Genomic DNA, 26,515 nt, shown 5'->3' with positions numbered 1-26,515 from the left:
GCTCCTTGTTCCACTCAGAAACAGAACAAAAATTCCCCCTACCCCCCACCCCCGGGTCAGAAAGGTAATTTAGCCTAGTATAAAAATTTGAAAAATACAGAAGAGTATTAGGAAAAAAAATTTTTTCCCATAATTCTACACCGAGAAATTAAACTTAATATTTTAGTACGTTTCCTCCTAGTTCTATGGTGTACTGTACATTATTTTAATAATTGGATTCATTCCTTGTTTTTCATAGAACATATCTTGAGTGGCTTCCTATGTTAGTAAAAGTTCTTTAAAAACATCTTTTTTCATGGCTAAATGTCTTCTCCAGTGGAAGTACCCTACTTCAGTTCATCCTTTCCCGATGTTTGAAACCTTCGGCTGTTTCAGATTCTTGCACTTAGAAATGGGGCTGCAGGGAACCTCTCGTTCATGAGTGTGTCAGCATTTCTAGTTAATCCCTAGAAGAGGAGTCTGGGGCAAGGGAAGTTAAGGCCCTTTATGTATTTTGTTCAGTTCCTTTTCAACAAAGGTAGGGGCTGGGACTTGTTACAATACCACCTACCAGGTCTGCTCGTGAAGAGTGTGTGTTATTGGTCTGGCCTGTCCAGATGCAGGAGAATCAGAGCCCACAGAGGTCTGGCGTCCTCAAGACTAAGCACCAGCCCGGATGGCATGGCTCAGTGATTGAGGTCGCTGGTTCAATTCCCGGTCAGGGCACATGCCCGGGTTGCAGGCTTGATCCCCAGTGAGGGGCATGCAGGAGGCAGCCAAACAATGATTCTCTCTCATCTTTGATGTTTCTATCTCTCTCTCCCCCTCTCCCTTCCTCTCTGAAATCAATAAAAATATATAAAAGCCTAATCAATGGACACAGACAACAGGGGGGTAAGGGCATGAATGGAGAGGGTGGGGAGTAATGAGGGAATAAGGATGCATATGTAATACCTTAATCAATAAAAGAAATTTTTAAAAATAATAAAATAAATAAATATTTTTTATTTTTTTTATATATTTTATTGATTTTTTACAGAGAGGAAGGGAGATGGAGAGTTAGAAACATTGATCAGCTGCCTCTTGCACATCCCCCACTGGGGATGTGCCCGAAACCAAAGTATATGCCCTTGACCGGAATCAAACCCAGGACCCTTCAGTCCACAGGCTGATGGTCTATCCACTGAGCCAAAATGGTTTTGGCATAAAAATATATTTTTTAAAAAAAGACTAAGCAGCAGCTCAGGGAGGAGCCCACGGGTGCTGTCAGGGGTGGGTGGGCGGGTGCCTTTCCAGAGCCCAGAACACATGACCCGCTGTGGGTGAGGGAGGCTCCTGACTCGTCCCTGGTGGGCAGCCGAGCGGAGCTGGGTTTACAGTCGGGGATAGACTGCCACCCGGGGAGGCAGCCATGTGGAACCAGGGCCCTGGGTGAAGGGGAAAGACGTGAGCAGGTGCCTGGAACCAAGCGGAGCAGGTTGGTCGTCTGAAACGGTGCCCGTGGTGCCGTCCGCCTCTGCACCATTGTTCCCGCCGACTCAAGGCCACAGACCAGAGCCAGGGGTGCCCAGGGGTTGGAGGCGCCCCCGGGCCTGGCCGACTTGATATTCTGCCTGTTTCAGGTCGGAGGAAAGATGGACGAGAACCGCTTTGTGGCCGTCACCAGCTCCAATGCGGCCAAGATCCTCAACCTGTACCCCCGCAAGGGCCGCATCATCCCGGGAGCCGACGCCGACGTGGTGGTGTGGGACCCCGAAGCCGCAAAGTGAGCCTGCTGCCGTCTCCGGGGCTGGGCTGGGCTGGGGGTGTGAGGAGCTTGTGTTACAGAATCCCAAAAGCACAGCCTCTCTGCACTCTTCCTAGCACAGGGGAGTGTGCCCTGAGGCGTGTTCAGCGGAATGACTATTTTCGGCCTCGCACAGCGCTTGACAGTGTTTCAAAGCAGCTGCTCATCCATTGTCTCATTTCATTAAACTCACAGCCCCGAGAAGCACTCAACCCTGGGGTTCTGATTTCCTTTCCCAAAGACCAGAGAGTAGAGGGATCCCCACATCCCATAGCTAGTTGCGTGGCTGAACCGGACAGACGGCCTAGCACTCCGTCCCCGGCTCCTCCAGCTTCGGCTCTTCTCGCTGCGGGCGGTTCCTTGAACGCACAGCGCCGGCACCCTCGGCGTGCGTGAGCGTGCATTGAACGTGAGAATGAAGCGTGTCAGGAGTGATCAGCAGGAATTAGGGCATCATTTTTGCTTGAAGATTTGGGCCGATGAGAATCGTGTCTTTGATACTAAATTTCATTCAGTCATCAAATACAGGGTGGCAAAAAGTAGGTTAATATTAGTAAGTAATGCAATAATTAATAAATTATAGAACTCTGTGCTTAGCGTGCTCACAGCTGTAAGGCCACCCTGGCCCAGCCCTGAATTTGCTTGGCGGGCACTTTTCTAGGCGCCCAGGCCAGCAGTGAACAGGGCAGGCAGGAGTGTGCGGGAAGGCCTCGCTGGGCACCACCACATCCCTATGCCACCGTCCCCACACTGCCCTCGTCAGGCCCTGGAGGAGCCCTGCTCTGCATCCTGGCGCCAGGGGCTGGTTCCCGCCTCTGTGATGGGCCGGCTGGTGGTGAAAGACCCCCTAGAGTCCAGCCCAGTGCAGGAGCGTGCTAGGGCTGCTCTAACACATACCGCAGCGTGGGGGGCCGACACGGCAGAAACCGGTCTCCTCACAGTTCCAGAGGCTGGAAGTCAGATCGAGGTGTCGGCAGGGTGAACGCATCCCGAGGCCTCTCGCCTCGGCTTGCCGATGGTCGTCTTCTCCCTCCTCACACGGTGCTTCCCCTGTGTGTCCTCCTGGCGCCTCCATTTTCTTTTTGTATAAGGACACCGGAAATCGGGTGGACTAGGGTCTAGCCATAGGACCTCATTCTGATCAGGTGTTTAAAGGTCAAATGCAGTTACATTCTGAGGTACTGGGTGTTAGGACTTCAACCTGTAAATTTGGGGAACACAATTCAGCTCATGGCCACCAGCCTTTGGGGATCTTCCCTTCCCTCTGAGCACCAGCCCTTCCCTCTGAGCACCAGCCCTTCCCTCTGAGCACCAGCCCTCCCCCGTGAGCACCTTCCGTTCCCATGGAGCTGCGGCCCCTTTGCCTCCCCTCAGGGCTCCCTCTCCCACCACTTCTTCCCCGCCAGGACCATCTCGGCCAGCACCCAGGTGCAGGGGGGAGACTTCAACCTGTACGAGAACATGCGCTGCCATGGCGTGCCGCTGGTCACCATCAGCCGGGGGCGGGTGGTGTACGAGAACGGCGTCTTCATGTGCGCCGAGGGCACCGGCAAGTTCTGCCCCCTGCGGTCCTTCCCAGACACCGTCTACAAGAAGCTGGTCCAGAGGGAAAAGGTGAGGCGAGGGGTGGGGAGGAAGGCGTGTGGGAAGAGGTGGAAGGTCCCCGTTAGGGGCAGCTCATGTGATTGTTTTATTTTTTTATTTTTTTAAATATGTTTTATTGATTTTTTTTTTTTTTTTTTTTTTTTGCAGAGAGGAAGGGAGAGAGATAGAGAGCTAGAAACATCGATGAGAGAGAAACATTGGCCAGCTGCCTCTTGCACATCCCCCACTGGGGATGCGCCTGCAACCAATGTAGATGCCCTTGACTGGAATCGAACCTGGGACCTTACAGTCCGCAGACCGACGCTCTATCCACTGAGCCAAACCGGTTTCGGCTCATGTGATTGTTTTAAATCTCAAAGACGTCCTCACTCTATTTCCCCACTGCATCCTGTCTCCGGGAGTGTCACGTTGGGAACAGGACCAGTAGGGAGGAAGTCCCTGAGACGGAGTAAATGTACCGGAAGGGTCCCCGTGCCCCCGGAGCCGAGGGGATACTGAGCTGCTCACGGCTGAGCCGGCCGCTGGTCCTGGGAAGGTTCTTGCCGTCCTTCAGGGACGGGTTCCCTGTCTTGGCCTGGAGCTGCTCTTTCACAGACACCCACTTCCCTTGTGATTGCAGTGGGCTGGGTGGACTTCGCTGAGTCTGGGCCCCCCAACACTTACGTGGCCAGGCCAGGTCTGGAGAAGCTCATGGCCTCGGTAACCCAGCAAGTGAGGGGAATGCCGTTGCTCCAGGGGAGGGGTGCCCTACAGGGTGGACTATCTCAGAAGTTCACCTGCTACCTTGGAAAAGATCCCACCAATATTGAGGGCGATCAAAAAACTATGGTACATCTACACAATGGAATACCATGCTGCCATAAAAAAGAAGGAAGTCTCATCCCTTGCAGCAACCTGGATAGAATTGGAGACCATCATGCCGAGTGAAATAAGCCAGTCAATGAAAGAGAAACACCGCATGACCTCACTCATTTATGGATAATAAAGAACATTATAAACTGACGAACCAAATGATAGATGTAGAGACAGTAAAGCAACAAGCAGACTGTCAAATTACAGCGGGGAGGGTAGGGAGATCTGGGGGAGATAAGAGATCAACCGAAGGACTTGTATATTATACATGCATATAAGTACAACCAATGGACACAAAACTGGGGAGGGAGGGCATGTATGGGGGTGGGGGCAATGGTATATGTACACAGATAATAATTTAATTTAAAAAAAAATTTAAAATAAAAAAATTAAAATTAAAAAAATATATATTGAGGGCAAGCCAGTGCACACACATGTGCATGGGTGCACACACACGTGCACTGTTTATAGACGGCACAAGGAAATGATCCTCCGCCCCTTGTGCTCAAGGCAGTCACTTGCGTCTTGAGCAGAACGGCAGCCATCGAGGGGGCTCTGATGGGGTCGTTTCCCTCCTCCTCCTCCCCGCACTAGACCTTGAAGGTGAAGGGAGTGGACCGCACTCCCTACCTGGGGGACGTGGCCGTCGTCGTGCATCCTGGGAAGAAAGAGATGGGGACGCCGCTGGCAGACACTCCGACCCGGCCCGTGACCCGGCACGGGGGCATGAGGGACCTTCACGAGTCCAGCTTCAGCCTCTCCGGTAAGAGCGAGGGCCGCTTGGGCTGGCGCCTGCGTCTCCACCACAGTGCCCCCAGCCGTATCTGTTTTAGACCGACAGGCTGAAGACTGCCCCACTGCCCCCTGGGGCACCGGGCCTCCGGTTCTAACTCAGGCTTGGCATTCAAAAGGGGGAAACCTTCAGGGTCTGCAAAACAATGATGCCCCTTCTCTCTCTCTCTCTCTCTCTCTCTCTCTCTCTCTCTCTCTCTCTCTTTCGCTGAGGCATATGGACAAAGGCCCACTTGCCAGGGGCCAATCCATAGTCCGAGCTGCCCGCAAGAGACCCTGCGTGGGAGCAGTGAAGGTGGCATGGGGGGGGCAGTGAATCGTGGAGATTCTGAACGAGGAAGACCTGGTTCAAATCCAGGCTCTGCCATTTACACTCTGTGTACCAGAGAGCAAGTGACTCCACTTCCCTGAGCCTGTGTCCAGGCCTGTAAACCGGATGGCGTTGTGAGGACTAACGTGGACCGTGCCCACAGAGGGCCTAGCAGCCTCCCTCAGGAGACGTGGCCGGGCTCTGCTGACCCAGACAAGAGCAGCCCCGCTCACCCTCCTCCGCCTCCTCCCCTCCCTGCAGGCTCTCAGATCGATGACCACGTTCCGAAGCGGGCCTCCGCCCGGATCCTCGCTCCCCCCGGAGGCCGGTCGAGTGGCATCTGGTAAAGGCACCGCCCAGCCCCCCACGTGAGGATGCACCGCAGCCACCAGCCCGCACACCCGCCCGCCCGCACAGCTGCCAGGGCAGGAGGGGCCGCAGGACCCGGAGCCTCCCACGTCCGACACGTGACCCATGTGCTTCGAGCCAACCCAGACCCAGCAGGCGCTTTGGGATGTGTCCCTCCTGCCGCAGTCTTGTCCCGCCCTGGCCTGGGCCGCCCAGCAAGCCCACACGATGCACAGAGCCCGAGGCAGAGCCTGGCCCGGCCCCTCCTCTTGGCTCCGGGGAAGCCCGGGCTCGGTGCCCTGCCCCTGGCCGGCCCGCCAGGCGTCCAGAGCACTTTCGCAGACGTGTCTGAGAGGACTCCCTTCCCCGTCACCTTCCTCCGGTTAGCCAGGTGTTCGCTGCCCCGCCGTGCCCAGGATGTCCGGTTTCCTGACTCCGCCCCGGCCCTGTGTGGGTGCTGTGGGGACACCCTGGGTGTGGGTGTTGTTGGGACACTGTGCCCTCCAGCGGCTGCTTCTCCCCGCCCCGCCCTCTGGGAGCCAGGCCTTGAAGGGCGAGCTGGGCGGGGTGCAGGGTGCGGGTGCAGGTGCCGGTGCCGGGCGCGTGTACAGGATTTTGTTTTGCACGTTTGGTTTGCGCAGTGGTTTGGTTTGACTTGTTTGTGCATCCCTGTGGAAAATAACGGTGCTTTGTGTCCTAGCATAGCATAGCAACAGGAGTAGATGTGGACCTTAGGAGATGCTGCACTCCACACCAACCAGACAGCCCAGGGCGGGGGTTGGGGCCGGGGGAGGGGGTGCTAGACTTACAGCCCCCACACACACTTCCCCCCGCCGCCCCCGTGGAGTCTTCCAGGCTGCACAGGCCCCATCCCAGGCCCTGTTCCCACCGCATCCCCTCCCGGTCTCGTTGCCTGCATTCCGAGAGGATGTTCGGGATGCTGGCCCGGGAGACCTTTGGGGAGCAAGAAGGTGTTTCCCGTCTGTCAGACACCCGACTTCCTGTAAATCGCCCTGCTGTACGTACAAGGCCTGGCTGCTCCCCCTGTGTGATTGGCAAGAGGCCTGATGCCTGCTAAGAGAGGGGGAGCGGGACTAGGGTGTGGCCGGCCAGGTGCAGGGGAGGAGGCCAGGCCAGCAGAACCTGACGGGAGGGCCCGCGTTGCTGTGCTCTGGCCCCCTGTGGACAGCACGGTGCCCTCACCTGCCGTGGCCTCCACCTCCTCCCACATGCAGAGGGGCCCTCCCTGCCCCCAAAGCTCCAGGAGGTTTCAGGGGAAACACTAGAAGCTGGTGACCTCTCAGCCGCCTGCCCTTGCTCAGCCTTGTCCTCCCCTCGGGGGAGTGATCTCATGCTGCACATTCGGTCTGAGCACCCCAGGCTGCGCGTGGCTCCTGGACTCGGGCTGGCGGTCCTGCCCCGTACATCGTGCCCTTCGTGTTTCGAAGCACTTCCATATACGAGCGCTCACGTGCTTCTTGTCACGGGGCGAGTGTGATTCTCTCCGTTTCAAAGATGGGAGGCCCAGGAGGTGGAGGCCTTCTGACCCCAGAAGTGCCCGCGACGGCCCTTAAGGGCGTGGCTGTCTCTCCCTCCACCCCCCGCCCCCAGCTGTGGAAAGGAAAAGTGGGGTGAGGTCCCTCGGTAGATCCCACGGAGTCTCTAACCGGTCAGAAGACTCCCCGGTAGGCGTTTTGCTTTGTTTTGCACAGGTAGGTAGATTTCTGTCATAAACAAATGGATGCGTATTCCCCGTGTGAGCCCGGACTACATACACGCCGGGGTCTGGCCATGTGGTTTGTGCTGTGTCCACATCTGCCTTTGTCCCTTCACGCTCATCTTTCTCTGATCGCTCGGGGGCTGATCTGACAGAGACCGTAACCCGGGGATCAGAGGCAGCAGAGGCACTGGGGGAGGGTGGCAGCCATGGTGGCACAGGCATAGGAAGGGCTCTGGGCCTGGGGAGTGATGACACGGACCCCTGGGGTAGTGCTGGGTCACGGGCCTTGGGCAGATGCCAAAGAGCCAAGCAGGGGTGGTGGCCCACGGGCAGAGGAACCCTGCTTGGGCGAGGAAAGCTTTACCTTCTCGGAGTGCCTCCGCTTGAGAGACGCATGGCCCCTGGGCTCCGGGAGGCCACGTCTTCACCACGTGGTCCACCACCATAGGCCTTCCGCTCCACCCACCCTGATCCTTACAGAGACCCAGCCCTCGCCCAGGAGCTTCTAGATGAAAAATCAGAAGGAGGTTCGAGGAACCAAGTACATGGTCAGCCCCCACCGCCCGCTCCTCGCCCCCGTGTAGAGCTCCCGCCGGCTCCATCACCAACCCCACTGGCTCCTGGTTGCACTGAATGCAGCTCTCAAACTGGTCTTGTACTTGCTGAATAAATACTGTTGTTCTTGCCTTAGCTGCTCTCTAGGTTTGTGGGGTTCAGTTACAGAAAATTGTGCTATCCTTTGTGTGCGTGTGTGTGAGTGTGTAGTGCTAGGAGTCCACAGTAGGTCTCTTGTCAAGCCAATGCCGTCACTAGGGCTTTTCCAATACCAACCCAGAAACCACAGAACCACACAGAAACCCACACCCCCTCCAGCTGCCCAGGCGGCAGGCACAGCCCGGGGTCGGGCTGGAGCCTCCAGCACCCCAGCACCCAGGGACCCTCCCCACCTCACTCCTCTGTAAAAGTCATGGTGCTAAGCTTGTGTCAACCCCGAGACAACACAGGGTCCCGTGCTTTGACCACCCCTTGGAGGCAAAAACAAGACAGCCCGGCACGTTGTGTTCTGGTGCAGGTTTGTATTAAACTGTAGCTACTTCTCACTTGGTCTCCGTTGTGTTTCTTCAGAGAAGAGGGGGCTGGGAGAGGAGGAGAGGAGGCAATGCTCACGTGGCCGAGGGGACCAGGCTTCGATGGGTCACTCCCGCAGACAGGGAGCAGCTCCCGGGGAGGCCTGGGCAGAGTCACTCGGATTCAGAAAAGTTGAGCTGGGAGCTGCAGTGACCCCACAGCTGTCCATTCTGACTCCTGGTGGGAACAAGGCCGAGGCTCATGGCACCAGATTTCCAGGACAAGGTGGCTAAGTTCTCTGAAACGAGAACTGTCAGGGAAGCATCCTATATAATAAAAGGGTAATATGCAAATTGACCCTAACTGGGGAACAGCCAATTGCTATGACATGCACTCACCACCAGGGGACAGCCGCTTGATGCAGGAGCTGCCCCCTGGTGGTCAGTGTGCTTCCACAGCGGGAGAGCCGCTCAGCCAGAAGCTGGCTCATGGCTGGCCAACTGCGGCCGTGGTGGGAGCCTCTCCTGGGCCTCGGGAGCACCAAGGATATCCGACTAACGGTTTAATCCCGCTCCCCATCAGTTGGACATCTCCCAAGGGCTCCCGGGCTGCCAGAGGGATATATGACTGCCAGTTTAGACCCAACCTCCCAGGGAATGGGCCTAAGCTGGCAGGTGGACATCCCCTAAGAGGTCCCAGACAGTGAGAGGGCACAGACAGGGCTGAATTTTTGTGTATAGGGCCTCTAGTTAGATATAAAAAAGAGGGTGGGCTTTCCCAACCTCCCCTTTGTCTCTTGGCCACCATTTTGGAAACCCTCTTCACCCAGTGGGGCCGTTAGCTGATGGGACTATGGCCTCGTAACAATCCCACGACAAAAGGTTGTCCCGAGGCCAGTATGTCTGAGGACCTTCAGGACCTCACCCTTGGATTGGCCCACTGCCCCCCCACCCCAAACCCCATCGCCTGCATGAAGACTCCTCTGCCTTCTCTCCGGCCTCAGCCAGATGTGCGCAGGAATGATCAGCCCAGTTTCCCACTAAAGAGAGCGTGAAATTGTCGCTTACGGTACCGAGGAGTCATGTGTACTTGTTTCTGAGCCCCCAAAGACAAAGCCCTAATGAGGGAACTTCAGGTCCTGTGGGGAAATGATTGGCGGCAGGGGAATGTCCCCAGCGCTCACCAAATCGGCAACCCTCCTGCACATAAGGCATCCTGGGACCAAGTGCAATGACTGGGAAAAGCACTTGGTTATGAGGGAATGAGCTGTGTGCACATTCTGAGCCAGGTGGCGACACCATCACCTGGTTGGCAGGATGCTGAGTCCCTGGGATGGTACTGGGCTAGAGTGTGTGTGTTACCCTCTATTTCCATAACATGGGGGCACACAAGAATTTCATTAAGTGCCAAAAGTCCGCTGTGTTTGGGTGAAAAATGACATGACCACCCATTTGGCAGGTTTCAGGCGGTTCAAAGAGAAAAATAAAGGTGCCCAGGAAGATGCTGGGTGCCTTTGTATGCATGTCGTCATGGAGAAATAAATGCCCACAGACAGTGAAATCAGGCTTCGGCCAATTATTGTATAATAAGCTGCATTTGGGGAAATCTGAACCAGCCAGCAGCTAGGCTACCATCATCCTCAATTTCTTCTCTCAGAATTGCAGGTTGACTTTTTTTTTTTTTAAATATATTTTATTGATTTTTCACAGAGAGGAAGAGAGAGTCAGAAACATCGATGAGAGAGAATCATCGATCAGCTGCCTCTTGCACACCCCCTACTGGGGATGTGCCTGCAACCAAGGTACATGCCCTTGACCGGAATCGAACCCGGGACCTTTTAGTCCGCAGGCCAACGCTCTATCCACTGAGCCAAACCGGTCCCGGCTGCAGGTTGACTTTTATATATACAGGTCCAACCTACCACGAAGAAGTGCCTTGTAGTTGGTGAAGGAGGAAGAGTCACCTCAGGTAGGAAGAAGAAGAAACCTCCCACCACATGGGGAGGGTAGACCTTATCGTCCTTGGTTATTGAAAAGCTACTTGAGCCCTGGCCAGGGTGGCTCAGTGGGTTGGAGCATTCTCCCATGCACACAGAAGGCAACTGATCTTTCTCTTTCTCCCTTTCTCTCAAAATAAAAATTAAACGGCATACCCTGGTGAGGATTTTTCTAAAGTTACTCGACAGTTTTGCTGATCACACATTTGAAGAGCTCTCAGTACTTTTCCAATAAAATATTTTTAAAAATCTAACATTTTGCTGACACTTGATAGTGTCTTACGATGGAAGTTGGGTCTTCACTTTCTTCCCCTCGTGTATTTACAAAGCGCACATTTATACCTATAGGTACAAACCAGGACACTCCTGGTTTAAGTCTTGCCCCATAATAATTATTAATAGTGCCGCCTTTCACTTTCAAATATGTCCTGGATTGGATAACAAATTATATGGACACCTTATGTATGCCTGTATAGTCAATAGACTGTTAATATGCCTGTCCAGGAGTTAAATTTTTCTGTGACTGAGAGATGAGGAATAGTGTGCAGTGGGAGGTGGGGAAAATGGGTCCTCCTGGAGTGGGTGGGGACAAGGGTTTCCTGAGACCAGCCAAGTCTAGCCTAGCCAGCATGGTTCAATGGTTGAGCGTTGACCTATGAATCAGGATTCCCTGTGTGATTCCCTGCCAGGGCACATGCCTGGGTTGTGGGCTCGATCCCCAGAGTGGAGCATGCAGAAGGCAGCCAATCAATGATTCTCTCTCATCATTGATGTTTCTATCTCTATCTCCTCTCCCTTTCTCTCTGAAGTCAATACAAATATATATATATTTTTTTAAAGTTTTCCATTCTGCATGTAAGGAGTTTGGAAATATCTACTCTATCCTAACAACAGGCAAAAAACTGAACACACTGAAAAATCCACCGTGATCTTGGATCCATAGAGAGGAGAGAGGACACAGGGTAAACCACTGCCCCCAATATTAGAGATAGAGAGAGAGAGAGACAGAGAGGCAAATAAAGTTGAGAGGTCACACTTCCTGCTACGAAGCAACAGTAATCAAGACAGTGCTAAGGAGTATTGGCTTAAGGGTAGACATACAGATCAACTGAATAGAATTGAAAGTTCATTTTAAAAAATGAGGTGTCTATGGTCAACTTCATTTTTACCAAGATGCCAAGATGATTTAATGGGTAACAATAATGTTTTCAACAAATGCTGTTTAGACAACTAAATATCTACATGCAAAAAAATGAAACTGGAACTTTACCTCATACCATATATAAAAATTAACTCAAAATGGAGCAAAGACTTACATGTGAGAGCTAACACTGTAAAACCCTTAGGAAAAAGCATAGCGGCAAACCTTCGTGACCTTGGATTTGGCAATGAATGCATAGATATAACAGAAAAAGCATGAGCAGCAACGACAAAATAGATCAATTTGACTTCATCAACATTTTAAACATTTTGTGTCAAAGGACACTACCAAAAAAGTGAAGTGACAACCCACAAAATGGGGGGGAGGGTGTTTGCAAATTATAGATCTAATAAGGGGTTTGTATCTGGAATACATAAACTGCTCTTATGACTCAATAGTAAAAAGATAAATAACTCCATTAAAAATGGGCAAAAGATCTGAACGGACATTTCTCCGAAGAAGATCTACAAATAGCCAATGAGTCATGAAAGAAGCTCAACAGCATTCATCTGTAGGGAGACACAAATCAGAGCCACAATGAGATTTCACTTCACACCCACTAGGATATTACAACGGAAAAGAATAAATGTTAGCAAGAACGCCGAGAATCTTAACCCCCATGCACTGCTGGTGGAAATGTAAAATGGGGCAGCCACCTGCGAGGCCTAGGACCAGCAAGCAACAGCTGGAGAGGCCGAGCATCTTGGGAAAGTGAAGCCCTACGGCTTTGGGCCTTCAGTTCCCTGGTGGTCAGAACAGCAGCTGTAAACGCAAGTTCCGGGACGTGTGGGGCGGGGGGCGGGTTGGGGGTTCGTCCCTTCCTCCTCTTCTACCCTGTCTCTTCCTTGTTTGGTTTTTCTTTGCTCCCCAGAATCCTGGGTCCCTGAGTTGGCCCCTGACCAGAGTACTACCCATAAGAGCCTCCAGGTGGCGCTGTAGGCCCATCAGTGGCTACTTCCTTGGTTCAAAGATGCGCAGCTGATTAAATTGGGGGAACAGGTAAGGCCCAAGAAAGACAGAAACGTCTACTAGGTTACCATGGCTTCAACCCCAGCCCGCAGAGCCGCTCAGGGTCAGGTCAGCCCGGAGCGTGAATTAGGGGCCGAGGGAAGTCGTCCCTTACGAGGGGTCAATCTCAGGGGTTAGGTTAAGGTTGTCAAATTTAGCAAATAAAAATACAGGATGCTCTATTAAACTTGAATTTCAGATAACAAATAATTTTTTAGTATTTCTAGTGTAGCTATGTCTTAAATAGTGTCTGTGTCATACTTATACTAAAAATTATTCACTGATTATCTGAAATTAAAATTTAACTCAGCATCTTGTATTTTTAATCTGGAAACTCTATAGTTGTTTACTTGTTTGAGTTTTCCACCTCCCACTTAATGTATGCTGCTGCGATATCTGCCAGGCATGTGTTATGTGGCATAAAAATGAGCCAAGCACAGTTCCTGCACGTACAGATTTAGGGAAAAGAAACACTGACAAGTAATTCTAGTACAGAAATTATAGGAAGCATGGGGTAATGAGAGAAGTTTGGAATTCTGTGTTGGCTTTAGGTTCAAACCCTGCTTCTGGTGTTCACTAGCTGTGCAACTTATACAAGTGAGTTAACCTCTCAGGGTATCTGCTATTTATTGTGAAAATGGACATGAGCCTGCCAGTGTGGCTCAGTGGTTGAGCATCCACCTATGAACCAGGAGTTCCCAGTTCAATTCCTGGTCAGGGCAGGTGCCTGGGTTCCCGCCTCGATCCCCAATAGGGGCATGCAGGAGGCAGTTAATCAATTACTCTGTCATCGTTGATGTTTCTGTCTCTCTCTCTCCCTCTCCCTTCCTCTCTGAAGTCAACAAAAACATTTTTTAATGGAAATGATAACAAACTCAGGAGATGACCAGGGAGGTTATAGGAAATGGTATGCATTTCAAGCCTGGCTGTCAGTAGGGGCCAAATAACTGCTAGTTTCCCCTTTATAAATGAGAAATACTGTGGGAGACAGGCAACTGAAGGTGTCTCGGGAAGGTCTGTGCACAGAATATAACACCTCACTTTTTAAATAAAAAGTACTAACTGATGCTATTCACTGAATGCCCACAGCATGAGCAGTGTTATCCTAAGCACCTGACAAGCATGACACCATTTCATCCTTACAGTAACCTCTGAACTTTTTACTAATATTAAGAAGCAGAGCCCTGACCTGTTTGGCTCAGTGGATAGAGCATTGGCCTGCACACTGAAAGGTCCCAGGTTCGATTCAGATCAAGGGCATGTACCTGGGTTGTGGGCACATCCCCAGTAGGGAGTGCACAGGAAGCGGCTGATTGATGTTCCTCTCTCATCGATGTGTCTAGCTCTCTATCCCTCTCCCTTCCTCTCTGTAAAAGAATCAATAAAATATTTAAAAAAAAAAAAAAAAAAAAAAAGAAGCAGAGTTCAACAGCATGCCACAGCTAGTGAGTGACAAATTTAGCATTTCAACTCAAGTCTGTGTAGCTCCCTCACCCATGCTCCTAACCTCTGTTTGATGCATGTATTGGCCTTGAAGTTGAGTTGGTGACCACTAGGAAGAGAGGCATGATTGGTGCCCTCTGAGCCAGAGGGATAACTGATAGGGATGCAAAAGCTGGGAGGGGTGAAAGAGAAGAGTCCTGGGACCTGAGGCCACCTCTAACTCATCTGGGTTAATCCAAGCCTTTTCCACCCACCTGATCATCCTGGTGTGTTTCCCACAACAAGTAAGGTAATGTCTTGCCATGTCTAGAGTTGCTGTTCATTCTGGATCATACATTCTCACAGGAGATTTTTCTTAAGACCTTTGTAATTCTAAATTTGCATATTTGCTCCTATACAGTGTAATCAGGTTATAACTGAGAAGGGTCCTCTTGGCCCTAATGAGAGTTTCTGTTATCATTGATAGTTACCATTTATTGGGCATTTGCTGTGTATCGTGCACTGCTAGGCATTGTTCACACATTATCTCATTTAACCATCACAACACATGAGAAAAACCAACGCCCAAGGTCACATAGCCAGGCAGTATTGGACCCAGTGCTAGTGTGGCTGCCGCAGGGTGGAGGGTTAGGTTCACGCTCTAAATAAGGACTCCTCGGCTGTGAGTCGGGTGATTAAAATTCATTCCTCAGCAAAATTACGAATTGCCTACACGAGTCCTTGAAAACTTTAAAACCATGTCAAGGGTTTCCTATATGTAGGAATCAGTCCTATTTGAGTGCCCTGTTCCACTTTCAGCTGCTTTCAAATGAATAATGAACACTGCTGGTAGCAATTACCGGCATCACAGCTCCTCCCTGTCTCCACCTCACGCCCAGGCAGGACCGCCCTTGCCTGTTCCACTCTGAAATCTAACCCCCGCCAGCCAGAGTTCACCCACTTTCTTATACTCCCTCCACCACCTGGCTTCACCAGTCACCCTGGAGAAAGTGCAGAAAGGTGAGATTGTGTTTAACTTGCCTGGCTGTTCTTAGCCCCACATGAGGTGCTGAGAATACAAAGGTAAATAAGATATAGCCTTTGAGTGTGAGGACCTCTAGTGGAGAGAGATGTGAACAACACGGTGACACAAGGCTATAGGAGACCCGGGGTGAGGAAGGTACCTGGTAACAAAAAGAATGTGTCAACTCTATGGGGGAGGCCCGGGCCCGTGTCACAGAGGAGGTGACACTAAAGCTGGTCTTGGAGGAGTAGGAGTTTTCTCCATGAAGGGAAAGGAGAGACTCCAAGCAGGGTGAACCCCATCAGGCAGGCTCAGCGGCGAAACAGAACTGCTTTCTTGGCCAACTGGCTTGCTCTTTGTGGCTGACATATAATGGCAAGAAGTAACGAGGGAGTAGGGAATAAAATGAGATGGGAACTCGGGACATCTTCATTGTTTAAGGGCACGTTTAGGGAGCAAGGGAGAAAGAAAGCATGTCAGAAAATCAGAAGGACCCGTGGCTCTCTGGTGCATGGCCAATTCCAGGGCTGGGCCAACATGAGCCTGCAACATCCTGTGCTAGGAAGCAAGGACATGTTTGGAGAATGGTGGTGACCAACCCAAAGGACCTGGGAGCTTGATGTTTCCTTCATTGGCCAACTCTGTGACCAATTGAACATCAAAACAAAAAAATAGAGAAGGATTATAACCAACTGGGGGAGAAATCCATGTCAACACTGAAATAAATGAATGGCTGTGAGACCAAGCTCTGCACTAGGACCTGGCAGCAATGTGTGCCTGGCTGGATTTTAGAATTGCTGCAACACAGCAACTGCTGTGTGTGCCTTCTGCTTGTCTCCTTTTTGAAATGATGATGTCTCTAGCAGTTATCCTGTGTCTGTGCCACTAGTATACGCTAGGTGCGTATGGGGTAAATGATGTGTCTCTTGACTCCACAGGTTTTCACATCAAGAGGACTGGCGCTCAAGGAGTTATATCCAAGGAGGTGGGCCTGCGGAGCCCTATCCACCAGGGGGCCTCAGTTAGATGTGAGACTTCACGGTGGTGCTATTATGGGATGAGACTTGGGGTCTTGAGGAAATGGGTGAGTGTATTTTGCATTGAGTGGGGTGTGAATTAGTGTTGTCAGAGGGTAGCACGTTTTTTCATATTTTCCAAAGACAATGTCAACAATACCTCCCGACCACATGCTCTTATTATGTGACTTGGACATTCTTCCCATTGAAAGATGGGGTCTATGTTCCCTCCCCTTGAGGTTAGGTGGACTTCTGTGACTTTTCTCAACCAAGAGTATATGGCAGAAGTGATGTCTGAAGCTGAGTTATAAAAAGCTGAGCTCCTGCCCTAACCCATTTGGCTCAGTGGATAGAGCATCAGCCTGGACTGAAAGGTCCCAGGTTCGATTCTGGTCAAGGGCACATACCTTGGTTGCAGGCACATCCCCAATAGGAGGTGTGCAGGAGGCAGCTGGTCGATGTTTCTCTCGCATCAATGTTTCTAACTCTCTATCCCTCTCCCTTCCTCTCTGTAAAAAAATCAATAAAATATATTTTTTTTAAAAAGCTGAGCTCCTCCTGAATTCCCGTCCCAAACAAACAGAGATAATGAAATGGTTGTTGTTTTGAACCATTATCTTGACGTGACTTATTTTACAGAAATAGATAACTGGCACATGGTAAATGTTAACATGTTAAGAACATGTATGAACAGTAGGCAGGAATGGTCCTCTGCCCCATGGGTGGTGACTGGGTGGGGCTATATGGATCACAGTCTCATCTCAGAATTCCTCAGGGAAGTCTACACCACCCAAGTCCATACCTATAACCATGGAGCTGAGCTGGAACTTCAGAATGGACAAAGTAAACCGAGTCTGACATTTTCCCATGTCTTTGTAACACCCAGATGCCCTGTAGATGCTGTTAGGAATACCTTCAGTACCCTGGCTCTGTGGCTAAGAAAATGTGTAGCATGGATTTTCACTCTCCTAACCCCTTGATTTGTCCTGGGAATTGTTCTCTATAAGGAACCCTCTCCTCTCTGAGAGTTGCCTTGGATGGGAAGAGAGGGTCTTGAGTCGATATATGCTGTATCCCTCTCTCTTTTTTACTCTGTTTGTAATCATCTGCCTTCTCCTTCTCCCCTGGGAAAATGGGCTCAGTCAGAGCCCATTGACACCAATAGCCTTGGGATGGAATTCTGGGAGCTAGACGGAGAGACATAAGCTTATGAATTCTTAATTCTGAGTCATTCAAAGGGAATGCAGCATCTCCAGCATTTTAACAAGCCTAGCAGAATCCAGTGATGTTCACCAGAAGGGCTGGGTGAGGAGATGATAGAATGGTGAGGTGCGAACAGCTTACTGATTCTAGAGGGTGGCAGGGTTCATGGAGGAGGTCAGTACCCAATGAGGTCAGTTTAACTTAGAAACATTTGGGAGACCAGCTAGAGGTGAGGATTCAGGAAATAGAGAATGTGGGTACAGAGAATGCTAGAGGCTTAATTAATAGATGACTAGAGTTTTGGCATTAAGACGGAGGGCTAAGGGAGTGAGAGAGTTATAATAGGAGTAGTAATTAAAAGTAGTAACTGTATTTAAAAGATTAAATACATGTAAAGATTATAAAGAAAATGTTTGTTGAGACTCTGGGGCAGTTAGGTCAGAGAAAGTAGGGAAGAATTGGAAACTAGTTTGTTTGTTTGTTTGTTTTTTACCCCCTTCACCCATTTCTTTGGGACCAAAGAAAATCTTTAAAGGATCTTTGAAGAAAATCTTGATTCAATTACAAAAACACTTACTGGAACTCCATAATGCGTTCCATTCTGTGCCTAGGTGCTGAAGGAGCTGATAAGGCAGAATTCCTGCCCACAGGGGGCACAGAGTCTGATTGGGGAGACAGACACGCAAACCAAGGACAAAACTACACAATGTGGGTACAGAGGTTAACCTCAAGACATCCATGGAAGTCAGGGCTGAGGGTGGGAGAGCCAGAGTCATCTGCACAAAGAACCAGAAAGGGGATGAGCAGAGTGGAGCCCTGGGCAGGGCCCTGAAGGACAATACTACCAGCAGGCATGGACAGGAAGAGGAGGGCTCCAGGACTGGAGAGATCCATAAAAGCAGGCTTGGAATAGGGGATTCGGGAACACCAATGAACATGTCAAGGAGGGAGCTAGTTATGAGGAGGTAGAATCTGAACCCACTAGTAGGCAAGATGGAAAAGCAAGAACTGTTTACAAATGCATTGGGAAAGAACAATAAAGTTAATAAAAATTCAAGTCATATGTGTTTATACATATTTCTTAGCTCTATTTAGGAGTAAAGGCATAGACTTTCCAGTAGGACATGATAAGAAATGTTTGATACAGGTAGGAGAAAATCGAATTTGGGGTTTGGAGTAACAGGCTGTGATAGAAACCCAAAAAACCCTAGCCTTAGCTCTCGCGTTGTTGAAAGAAACACTCTCCACTTTTTCCTGTGCAGTAGCTGTGAGAAACCGAAGTCCGGCTACTATGGAATCAGGTGTAAATGGTTGTTCCTTCTGTGATTAGACAGACTGCGTAGAGGAATTGTTACCCTGTTGCTAAGGGGAAAGGAAGGGGCTGTTTCCGGTTGCTATGGTGACGAGGTAAGCGCGTCCCCCCGGTACCGCGGTCCAAGTCGGAGGCCGGGTCGTCTCCTTGTTGCTATGGCAACCCAGAGGGGCTGTTCCCGCCGCCCCCCACCGCGCGCCGCCGTCACCGCCGTCGCCAGGACCAGGTGGACGGAGGGGCTGTCCTTCTCGCACCACCCGGTTGCCTAGGAGACGGCGGGCGCCCCGGCCCCGCCCCGCCCGGAGTGACAGCGTTGGCCGCATCGCGCCTGCGCAGTGCTCTCTTCCCCCCCCCGCAGTCTCTGTGCGTTGAAGCCGGAGACCTCGGCGGCCTCTGCCAGGACCCTCCGCCCGGGAGCCGCCGGCCGGAGCCGCAGCCTCTCCGCAGCGCCCCCCGCCGCCGCCCCCTCCCCCGCCGCCGCCTCCGGAGCCGCCTCGCGCACTGTGAGTCCCGGCCGAGGCCGAGGCAACGGACGCCGTGGGGCTGAGTCAGCGGGAGGCCCGGGCCCGGGCTGGGGGAGGGGAACCGGGTTGCCCCCCCAACCCCCCCTTATCGCCTCTCCCCCCTCACCCCCGCACCCCAACCGCGTCCAGCCCCCGCCCGCCTCCCTCCCTCCCTCCGGGCTTCCCGCCCGGGCTCTCCGCGGCCACAGCGGTCAGGCCTCGGCGAGCCACTCCCCCTCCCCTCCCGCCAGACCCACCTGGGGGGCCTTCCCGGCTGGACGCGGCGCTACCGCCCGGCTCCCCCTCCCGGCCCCCCAAAACTGCCTTCCGTCCGAGCGCGTCCCTCCTCCCCGCTCCTCTGGGGCCTGACACCTCCGCCTGTCTGGCTGCCCCAGGGCCGTGCCAGGAAAAGAGTGACAAGGAGAGCGCGAGGGGGGACTCGGGGGAGGAGGGGGGGCTGTTCGCCTGCCCACACCGCGGGCCTCAGGTTTCTGGCCCGCACGCTGCTGCCCTGGCCGGTGTGGGGAGCAGGTCTGGACAGTCCTGGCTGCCTGCTGGGAGCCTGTGGGCTTTCGGATCAGATCTTTGCGGAGAAGGGTTCTGCCCCTTCGGGATCAGCTACTGTTGAGTGAGCACCAGCCAGCCGGGGCACGGTGGCCTCTGAGCATTGCCTTGGCGGGTGCAGAGGGACTGGAGGGAGTGGGGGGAAGGGAGAGATTGCGAGTGGGATCTGAAGTTCCTGCGCTTCCGATGGGTTGTTGTGAATAAGCGTCTCGCAGTACTCTTTAAAATGCCTCCCCCCCCCTTTTTTTTTGTGTGTGTGTGTGTGTGTGTGTGTAGTACAATCCTGGTATCTTGTGAGCTTTGCAAACAGGCCTGGTATCCTCCATAGCAAGTGCTTACTGTTTGAGGCGTTGTGACCGACTTGATCTTGCAATGCCTGTGAATGCCATGTGGTCACCAGTTGGGCAATAGTGTTAACATAGCGCACAGGTTAGAGTAGGGGTGTCAAACTCAATCAGAGAAGGGGCCAAAATCTAAAATCCAGCCTAAATCGCGGGCCGAATGGTTTACTGAACAGTCATAAACTGACAATGTCATAAACTGACAGCGGAGTGCAGTGATGACAGCGCGGTGCGGGCCACATTGCAAGGCCTGGCGGGCTGGATTTGGCCCGCGGGCCTTGTGTTTGACACATGTGGGTTAGAGAGAAGCTGAGGCTTCTCCATGGGGTGGACCTGAACCTCACTCCTGGCCTCCTGCAGCTGTGAGTCTCTGTGGGGGCTGTCACCTGATAGGGGTTCTGGCACTTTGGACCATTCCCTGGGTTGTGTGTGCTGCCCATCCACCCGCCCATCTTGCATTCCCTGGTCTTGGGATAGAGGAAAATTCCAAACTGTTTTCCTTTTTTCCAGCTGAAGTGTGAGTTGTTGCCCACAAGCTAGGAATTGTTTCTTAACAAACGTGCCTCAACTCGAGGGCTCCTAACTGCTGAGTGTGCACCTCATTGCCAAGTTCCTTTGATGCTTTTTAATTTTTTCCCCTGGCTTCCAGATTTCAGTGTACTTTTAGAAAATATATGTAAATATCAGCCGGTTAAACCGTACATCAGGTTTTGTGAGCCTTTTTTAACTCCAGGCTGCAAAAGAAGTCCATGGTTCAATCCTAAAAATCATGCTGGAGGACCCACTCATGTGAATAATGATAATGCAGAGAATGACAAATAATGATTTTGCTCCTTGACTTTGCTCAATCATGGCCCATTGGCAGCCTCCTCAGAGCCACTCCCCACCCCCATGCCCATCAGATTAGTTTACAGCAGCAAAGACGGCTGTCGCCCTACTTTTAAACATAGAGATGGAGTTCGGGAAAACTACAGCCCCCATGCAGCATTCGGGACAGTTTCTTCTGTCCCGAATGCCAGTCTGGGGTTTGGCGGGATGCACCTGCCGGCGGGGCGATGGGAACTGTGGGTCCCGAGAGTCACATTCCTCTGTGTGGTCCTCTCTGGGTCACATAGTTCACGGAAATGCCGGGGCAGGGCAGGAGCGGACAGCTGTGCCCGAGAGCTGCTCCTCCTGGGCTGAGTGTATTTTGGGAATCAGCAGTATTCCTGGGGTGGAGGGATGAGAATTAAGAAGCAAGGAAACGTGCCAAGGCTAATAGGTCAGCAGGGTGTGCGGAAAATGTTCCCTTTCCAATTTGCTGTGGGATAGTACATTTTCAGAGCCTCACAGGAGTTTTTATATGGGTTATATTTGCCTTTGAAATCCATACCAGTGTTTTTATGAGATAATGACGGATTGCCTTTTACACTGCTACTGTTGAGAAATAGGACTAATACTGTGTCTTACACATTGCCTATCCAGTTGTTACTGAGTGTAATTGTAAAGGTCAGAGAGAGGGACATTATTTGAACCAAGTTAAACCTAAATCTGTGTCATCTATGTTGTGGTTTTATGTCACCGTATTTCCTTGATTCTAAGAGATAACAGCTATTTGCCAATACCTTTTAGGTAAAATAATTTAACGCTATCAGATCAAATTATTCAGGATGTATACACATATTTTGAATAATTATAAAGGCAGTGTTTATTAAAATACGTTTCATTTTCAAAATTGAGCTATCGATTGTTAAAGTGTGTATACATTTTTGGGACACCCTGTATACATTGTTCTAAGTTGCACCCTAATTTCAGGAACATGAAAACAGCCAGTAAATGGCAAGACTTTAGGAAGAGATTTGTGTGTCTTAAGACTAAGCAAGAATGATATTTATAATATTCCTGGGAGTGTGATGATGCCATCCATCACTTGGTTAGCATCCTGAGAGTGCACGCATTGTGAGGAGGGATTGCCTCAAACCCTTCCCCCAAGGCATGTATCTGAGATGATTGGCTGCACTTAGGCATGGTAGCTGGCTACTGAACACAGGAAAGTTCCTATGTGGGACGACAACCCAAGGCCATGACATGGTACCCTCCAGAAGCTTAGTGAACCACCTGGAAGCAAATGTCTTATGAGTTATACCTGAACTTAGCCAAATAAGATCTCCCAGAAGCTGAGCAGAGAATATAATTTTCATAAACCGGAATGCCTCTGCCCTGATTTGCTTACAGATCCAGAGACGCATGTCCTCCTCCTTACGTTGGAGGAGGAGACTTCAAATGATATAGCTCAGTGTCCTCGTTTCCAGACTTTGACACCAGACACCAGAAGTTAAGTGACTTGCCCATGGCCACCAACTAATGTAGCAAGTATGTGCAGACGCTGTGAACTGTGCATACCACGCAGACAAACACTGGTGGCTGTTAGCGGCTGAGTCAGGATTAGAGCCCAGATTTCCAGACTAGATCTAGTCAGCAGTGCCATGTTGCTTCATCCCTCATGTTTAGTATTCCAGAGGGTTTTAATAAAAATAATTTAGTCATCTGTAATTAGCCCTGTGGACAAGGGCTTGTTTTATTGTCTGAGATGCTGCAAAGCCAGGCAAAATGCAGTGCTGCACTGTCTAATTAAACATTTATTACGGCCCCTTACAGATAATAATTTTTCCTTGCACACTTGGACTTCAGGAAGGTGTTCCTTCTTCAGTTTGCATCATCTAAGGTAAAGCAAACGTGAAGGTGGGCGAAGTCTTCTCCATTCCTCTGTGGGGCTTCGGAGAGGGCTGAGCGGGCCCAGAGGCGGAGGAAGCTGGATTCTCTTCCGGCTCCGGGAGGCAGCCTCCTAGAGGCCTGACAGCCGTAGGCACTTCCGATCCCACCTTGGGAAAGTGAGGCAGTCTGGCCTCTGGAAGAAGGCAGACCTGAGCTCAAACCCCAGTCCTCCGCCTCCTGGCTGCGTGGCCGCTGGCGAGTTGTGGAACCTCTGAGTGCTGCTGTCCTCCCTGCAATCCCGGAAATAACTGTTTTACATGGCGGTTGTGAGGATTACATGAAAGAAAGTTTACACAGTACCTGCTTACTAAGAGACAGGCTTTTTACTACTTAAATAAAAAATAAAAAATAACGCGTTCAAACATTCATTGTGACTTATATCCATCTTGGACCTTCAATTCAGCAGCAGCCCTCATCCCCTGGCCGCCTGGCCGTGTGTCTGACACGCACAGAGAGATTATTTGTCGTGTGAAGACCTGGCACTTGCAGTGTTATTTCGACTGCCAAAATAGGAGTCTATGAAATGCCCCTTTGTCTCCGTGCATTCAGCTGACCTGGGATCTGAAAGGCTGGCAGGGCTGGAGCAGTGACGAGGAGAGCGCAGACTTGGTGTGTTTGTGTGTTGTGGGGGTGGTTGGCCCTCCAGCTGGGGAGGCCAGTCTGGGAAGTGATCTTAATTTGAAATGGAAACGCTGCTGAGCTCCTGCTTGTGAATAGAGCTCACATGGCCTGCACTCACTTCCTCTGCTATCAGAGGGGTAGCTTTAATACATGACTTTGCTCAGATCGGCTTCTGCGTCCAGGAGATCTGGAGGGCCCGGGAAAGGAGCTATCCATCTTCGGGAAAGGGAGGTCATTTTGGATGGCAGCAATTCCAGATGGGCTCGGGGCAGACTACCAAGTAATTAAGGAGCCAGGGCCATTCAGTTAGGAACACACAAATGGATTTACATTTCTATAAATTTCAAGAGGCAAGAAAATAGCCATCCAAAGACTTAAAAAAGTAATCATGGTAGTGTTTACCTCTGGGAAGTGGGATTTGGTTGTGGAAGAGGGAAAAGGAGACTCAAAGGGGAACTTTTATACTTTATATGTGCTTCTATATATGAATTGTTACAAGAATCAAGTGTGCTTTTGCAATTTAATGGAGATCAATAGAATTGGCAGCGGCAGCTTTTCGGCAAATGCATTTTGGCACAAAAAGAAGCAGTTGTCTTTACTTGGAGCCTGCAGTGCATGGGGTTTTAGGGTTAGACTGCTTCCTTTGAGCAGGCTGCGCCGGTTTGCATCAAACTGGGCTCTTAAGTGGTGGCAGGACCCTCCTACGTGGCTGCTTCCCTGGCAGCCCAGCATTCTTCACTGACCTCCTACCTCAGCACCTCTTCCTTCTTGAGAATAGTCCCCTCCTTCTCTTTTCCAGTTGAAGTAATCGTTACTATTCTAATAAGCTAATTTAATTTTCAACTATTAATGAAAATAGCATCAGAACATGTGAAAGAGGGAAAGAGAAATATCGATGAGAAACACATTGATTGGTTGCCTCCTGCACGTGCTCTGACCTGGGCCCTTGCCTGGGAAGGATCCTGCAACCAAGGTACATGCCCCTGACTGGAATCGAACCTGGGACCCTTTGGTCTGCAGGCCGATGCTCTATCCACTGAGCTGAACCGGCTGAGCATACAGTCTTTATGAAAAATCCATACCTCTTACTTGACATCAAGAGGGCTTGAAGTTCAAAGGAACCCCAGATGAAATGCTGACAGGCTCTGTTGCCATGGCTGTGTTTTAGATCTGACCTGGCTGATAGAGCACACCTTTCAAATAGGTTTATTCAACACTTCTCTTAAGAATTAGTGATAAACTATTTCAACTTTTTAAAGTATTATTGAGCTTTTAATTGTCTCATATGTTGTTGTGTTTCCTAGCCAGACATCCTGTTTATTATAGAAAGATGACACCCCTATGATTTGGACATGTGCTCACATACCCAGGAATTAAGATGGGTTCTGCTGAGCAATCCGCATTCCATCACCCAGTCTTCCCTTTTGCCAAGAGTACACATTTGTGTGACAGTTTGTCCAGATTGGTGAGGCACCCTTTGGCCAATGATGGTTTTTCCTTTCTGTAGAGTTGACTGGCCAATACTGGCCTAAGCCCTAGATATTATTCTCACTAGCATTGTGCCCTACCAACTTGGCTAAACTAACCAGGTATTGCCACCCAACTTTTTAGCATAATATCAGTGTTTTGAGCTCTGGACATTTCATTTGTCTGAAGAAAATAAGGACTTGGCCTGTCTAAAGTGTATTAACTCTGTGTAAGATTATTATTTTTCTTGCAAATAATTTTTTTTTTTTTAATCCTCACCCAATGATATTTTTCCATTGATTTTTAGAAAGAGTGTAACAGAAAGGGGAAAAAAGAGAGAAATATCAATGTGAGAGAAACAAATCAATTGGTTGCCTCCTGCACACACCCTGACCAGGGCCTAGGCTGGGGAGAAACTTGCAACGAGGTACGTGCCCTTGATCAGAATCAAATCCGGGACCCTTTCGTCCCCAGGCCGGTGCTCTATCCACTGAGCCAAATCAGCTAGGGTGCAACTATTTTCTATATATAGGAGATGCATACCACTGTGTGACATGTTTAAAATAACTGGGCAAGAAACATAGCTACAAATCGGCTCAGTAATTTTGACAATATGTATCAAAAGCCTTGTAAGGACACATGTCCTTAGACCAAAAGTTGTCATTCCAGGAATATTTAGAACTAGAGGTGTATATTCAAATACTTGTATGAGGCCCTGGTTGGTGTTGCTAAATGGTTAGAGCATTGGGCCAAGCACCAAAGGGCCCCAGAGAAGGACATGTACCTCAGTGTGGGTTCAATCCCCAGCCTGGTTCCGGGCAGGTACAGGAGGGTATGGGAGACAACCAATCGATACCTTTCTCTCTCCCCACTCCTTATCCCTCCTTTCCAGCTAGGGCTGATGCCGTTTATATAAAGAAAAGTATGAAAAGATGCTAGAAGAGCATATTTCAAGTAATAAGCGGTTATTATTAAGTAATGGGATTGTAAGTGAATGTTTTTTCATAATGCTGTCAGGTGTTTTTCCCACTTTTCTGCGTTAAGCAATTACAAATTTTATTACCATTTTTTAACCAGTGGTTTGCAGACTTTATGTAATAGAGCAGTCCCTAAAAAAATCACAAGGTATTCACTTTTTTATGATTGTTTTGTTTCACTATTGTCATGACTAATGGTAAACGCTTCTCAGAGGTGTTTCTTTGGAGAGCAGCTTCATTTCCTGTTGGAGAGAGAGCGTGCCTGATGCAGTATTGTGTGGGTCTGTGACTTAGAAACAACCTAGAAACACCGCGTCCATCCATCCAAAGTCATCTAGTGTGACGCAAATGACATATAAAAAAATTATGAACAGAAAATGTCTTAAGATAGTTTACTTTGTCTCTTAACTTTTGCTGTTTAAATTTATCAGAGTTTGTCAGGTTTTAGTAAAACCCTGTATCCCACAGGGCTGTTTTTGGGGGATTTCCTTTGCCATTTTTTCAAGTTCTCTGGATTCCCAGTGTCTCCGGGGCCTTATGTGAGACCATCTGAACTGTCTGTTTTGAAAGACTGTCCCCAGGCCTGCTCAGCCTCCTTCCTCCCTTTGCCCTGGGGTATATCCTGACCAGCCATCAGCTCAGAGGC

The 26,515-nt window shown here is 50.3% G+C and overlaps 2 protein-coding genes across 3 annotated transcripts in view; both read left to right on the top strand.

Moving 5' to 3' along the window:
* Window positions 1-8,492, top strand: part of DPYSL5 (dihydropyrimidinase like 5) — a 56,149-nt gene extending 47,657 nt beyond the window's left edge. The window contains exons 10-13 of the mRNA XM_084900843.1: window positions 1,602-1,744; window positions 3,172-3,379; window positions 4,817-4,985; window positions 5,586-8,492. Coding sequence (XP_084756969.1) covers window positions 1,602-1,744; window positions 3,172-3,379; window positions 4,817-4,985; window positions 5,586-5,671 — 606 coding nt within the window. The 3' untranslated portion in view covers window positions 5,672-8,492. The remainder of the gene's footprint in view (window positions 1-1,601; window positions 1,745-3,171; window positions 3,380-4,816; window positions 4,986-5,585) is intronic.
* A 10,487-nt stretch (window positions 8,493-18,979) lies between these two features.
* The window catches only part of MAPRE3 (microtubule associated protein RP/EB family member 3), a 41,820-nt gene continuing 34,284 nt past the window's right edge, over window positions 18,980-26,515 (top strand). For both annotated transcript variants that reach the window (XM_084901401.1, XM_084901400.1), the window contains exon 1: window positions 18,980-19,145. The gene's annotated coding sequence lies outside the window, so the exon portion shown is untranslated. The remainder of the gene's footprint in view (window positions 19,146-26,515) is intronic.

Source organism: Pipistrellus hanaki (genome assembly GCF_964339955.1).
Source record: "Pipistrellus hanaki genome assembly, chromosome: 12".
Classification (NCBI taxonomy): domain Eukaryota; kingdom Metazoa; phylum Chordata; class Mammalia; order Chiroptera; family Vespertilionidae; genus Pipistrellus; species Pipistrellus hanaki.
This window is presented reverse-complemented; position numbering and strand designations above follow the sequence as displayed.